The 4,209-nt window shown below is 34.4% G+C and overlaps 1 protein-coding gene across 1 annotated transcript; it reads left to right on the forward strand.

The window, feature by feature from the left end:
* The first annotated feature begins 591 nt into the window (after positions 1-591).
* LOC107577166 (B- and T-lymphocyte attenuator-like) lies at positions 592-3,031 on the forward strand. The gene is made up of 6 exons (XM_016263268.1): positions 592-676; positions 1,403-1,729; positions 1,835-1,876; positions 1,989-2,114; positions 2,236-2,276; positions 2,372-3,031. The coding sequence occupies exons 1-6, from the start codon at positions 592-594 to the stop codon at positions 2,666-2,668; spliced, it is 918 nt and encodes a 305-aa protein (XP_016118754.1). The 3' UTR covers positions 2,669-3,031.
* The last annotated feature ends 1,178 nt before the right edge of the window (positions 3,032-4,209 follow it).

The following is a 4,209-nucleotide window of genomic DNA, read 5'->3' on the forward strand; positions in this document are numbered from 1 at the left end:
CTGGTAAAAAACAAAGCAACTGCCACTTAAATAAATAGAAATTCTAACAAATAGGCTATTTATGTAGACCTCCTTGGAGAGAAAATACAGTTTGCAGTGGTGTTCAGTCATTGTCCACAAGGAGGTGTCACTGAGTTCATTGTATTTCTGTTTCTTCATTCTTTTTCTCTTCAACATTTGCATGAAAGTTCAACCAATCTGGACAAGGTTCAGACAACTTGAAACCACTACAAGCACACTAGATGAGGTTTGACACTGTCAATGACGAAAGAAAGCAAACCAAAAAGAACAACCATCAAAAACGGACACAAAGACGACTAAAAAAAATACAAAGAAATGTTGAGGAACAACACAGGTGAAAAGAACCTATGATCAAAGAACGTGAAGATAAAAAAGGTACAAGAAAAGAGAAAGTAAACAAAAATGGTGAGAGACGTCATAGTGGAACTTACAGCTTACAGCACACTTCCACTTCACTCTTGATCTTTCCAATACACGCATTCGCAGACATACTCATGACAAACAATGTGCACAGCTCTCATTTTGGACATTCGTTTTTAAACACACATTGTCTGATAAAAACATTAGATCATGGGCAACTATGTCTTCCAGATCATCTGTAATCTTGCTGTTTCTCTACTACTGCTATCGCTTAGTGTCAGCGGCACCACAAATGGTAAGTATTAAGATCTGCTCTATGATGCCCTATTACTGACTAATGTCGGTCAGTAATATATTGTTAATTGTGGTTTCTAGGGAACATTGTGGTATGTGTATGGCAACAGTTGTGGTATGTGTATGGTTTTGTAAGTTATTATTTAACCTTTCACCTGATAAATAGTTTTCTGACCTGATGTTAATGTCATGGTATATTATCCATAGTAGCTGGTAAATATTTGCTTGTAGGACATGAATTTTAAAATTAATTTTAGATACCTTCTACATCTGAATCATTAACTAATCTTAGATGGTATAATAGCTGAAAATCCAGTGGCTTAGTCCTTATGCCAATATCAACAAATAGATGTAATGAATAAATCTGTTTCTTTCCAATTCTTTAAAAAAAGTAAAAAGAGCTCATGCGCTACGTTATAGTTACAGGTTATGCTTATGGGTTTGGGATGTCTGGTTACAGAATAGTGGAACTTATTCTGATTTATATATGTATATTTATATTTCTGTTTTTATAAATTTGGTCTAGTACTGTTTACATCAGTTAACATTCTTTTTACTTTCAAAACTTTTTATTGAAAATAAGAAGATTTCACTTTACATTTTCAGGATTGAAAGTCGTGATGTGAAAATTACACTTATTGTCAATGCCGATACCAATCTTTCTTGAAATCTCTATAGGCTTTTCTTGGTCTACCTACATTTTTTCCCTGTTTTCTTTCATTCCTAGGGTCTGAGATGAATTGTTATTCATTGGTCAGAGTGCCACGAAACACAGTGTTTCTAGCTCCTGTTATGAGCGTGTTGAAGATAAACTGTACTATAACTCTATATGGATGTCACAGGAACCCAAGAGTCTCATGGTGCAAACTCTATGGAGATGTCTGTACATCTTTAAATTACTCAAATCACTTAAGAACTGAGTGGACAAACATCACAGAACATGAAGGGATGGCTTTCCTGCTTTTCCTGAACATCTCAATGGAGGATACAGGTTTCTACAGATGTAAAGAAGGCGACATGTCTATAGGCCATTCTATTAATGTGACTGTGACAGGTAATAGACATTATCTTTAGATTCACTGATAAACTGTAAACATTCACATATTTTGTTAAATGTAAATAATGACATTACTATGACATTTTATTATATTTTTAATAGATAATAAGGTGGATACGTTTTCACACAATCAAAGCAACAAAAGTATTACTGGTAATGTTTTGTTTGTACAAATGCATCTTCATTTGTTGATAAGAACCATAAGTTGATAATGACAACAACTCTTAAATATCATTTTATTCACCTTCAATATTAGGTGATCTGAATTCAGGTCCAACAGATGATCTACAGTGGCTCTGGCCATATGTGTACATCTGCAGTGGAATAGCAGGGCTGGTGGTGATAGTTATTACTGTAACATTGTTTATCATCAGATGCCAAGGTGAGTGATTTGGGAGTTTAAACAAAACTTTACTGTTCTAGATATATATGTTACAATACAACTAGATATAGTTAGAATAAAATTCTGCTTTTATTTCTCTTTTCCTTGAATGATCCTGTAGGGACAAAATCAACAAGAAAAGAAAAGACGATTAAAAATCAGGTATCTTTTATCTGTTCAGTGAAACTGTTTATTGTATCTGTTGAAAATAATGTTTTGGTTTTAAAGGTTGTGTTTTTATGTTTTCACTTCCACAGTACATGGAAACACAAAGAAGTGATCTGCCTCCTCTTCCTCATCACAACACCAATTCCCCCTCTGATCAGCTGACCTCTGCTTTATATCGTGGCTGTGAGACTCCACCTGTCAGAGGATCATCATCAGCTGGAAGAGTTTCAGATGGTAGACACAACACTGTTGGTACAGAAAGAAGGGAAGAAGAGAATGCATTGGTTTATGCTTCTTTGAATCACCAAGCTATGCCAAGAGGGCAGAGAAGAACAGCACAACATGAACCAGAACCTTCAGCATATGCTGCAATCCGGTTCCGGTGATTCAGTTAATCATTTATTAGACAATTTTATAATAATACTGAGAAATGACCAGTGAAAAATGGTCGCTCATTTGCTATTCTGTATTTAGAAATACTCTCTATGAGGAGCAAGATGCATTTGGAAACCTCTTTTTCAGGGTTGCATAATGCAACTGGTTGCTGGTATCTCAAAGTTCCAGTAAAAAATACCAGTATACTCACATTTAAAAATGTTCTGCCCTACTGAAAAAAAATAAAAAATAAAATAATAAATAATTGTGGGGAGTGATGTTGTAACTTGTGGAAGGTAATAAACCACACAACAAATGACAACAGCTTCTACAATGGATGATTCTATGTCTATATGTAATATGCTATTTTATTAAACATAAGAAGTGTTTTTTGAAAATTGTCTTTGGCAACATTTCTGAGGCTGAAATTGTATTTATTATTTCCATGTGGTTTAGTGGTTCATATAATTAACAGCTACTGAATGACTGAAGGCTTGGGTAACACTTTATTTTAAGGTGTCCTTGTTACACCTTACATGTACTTACAATTATAATAACAATAAATCATGCATAATTACATGCAAGTCATGGAGAATGATATTCGGTACTATTTGCATGTCTATGACAACGCACTGCGTATTTATAGCCAAAAGAAATCTGAATATCAAACCGCAAACTATTTTTAGTGCGGTGCGTTAGACAGCATTAATAACTGAGTTAGCCTGCATACCAATGGCTCAAACCTCTGTTATTAGCTCTAAAATGACGTTTTGGAATTTGCAACGAAAGGTTTGGGATGAGGTGTGTAAAAAAATTAGCTAGTTCAACACACACGAGATTTCAGGACAGAAACATGTCAGATGTCTTCAAACAAATCATCTGAACAATTGATGTGTGATTGTGACTCCAGGCCGTTAAAATTATTAGAGAAATAATGCACTCCCGAAGTGGTTATGTGGCCACGTTGCCACGCCTATTAATGGAATGGTCTTTCTCAGTTCTCAAACAAATTAAGAACTACATTCGATTTTTATTGACTGAACGCAAGCGCTTATTGCGATAGAAAGCACTGTAACGGTTTCCACTGATTAAGAAATATTTTTGTTGATAGCCTGAGGATTTTATATATTTTATTTGCATTGTATTTTCTATTGTTTGTTTATTTATTTGGTTTGCTTTTTATTTATTTTTAGAATTATTATTATTGTTTTGTTTCGATTATTGTTCCTTAATATGGCTTAACCACTTGTATTATTGTATTATCGTGTTTTTGTCTGTTAATAAAAAAAAGAAATAATTTTGTTTGCTTGGGTGGTAATATTAGGCCTATTATATTAATAGGGAAGGGGGGCCCAAAAATGAGTTTTGCCTATGTCACGAAAAGAGGTAAATCCGGACCTGACTGTATGTGTACGCTAGTGTACTGGTGAAAAACAAACTATACTTTGGGCTTATGCACAATCATATCTCTTTCCAATGTCACTGGAGACACGTTGAAGTCATGGTGCAAATGTATTCTTGCTAGTATCATACAAATGCTAAACAGACACAA

This window comes from Sinocyclocheilus grahami, unplaced genomic scaffold (assembly GCF_001515645.1).
Source record: "Sinocyclocheilus grahami isolate Dianchi unplaced genomic scaffold, SAMN03320097.WGS_v1.1 scaffold5294.1, whole genome shotgun sequence".
NCBI lineage: Eukaryota > Metazoa > Chordata > Actinopteri > Cypriniformes > Cyprinidae > Sinocyclocheilus > Sinocyclocheilus grahami.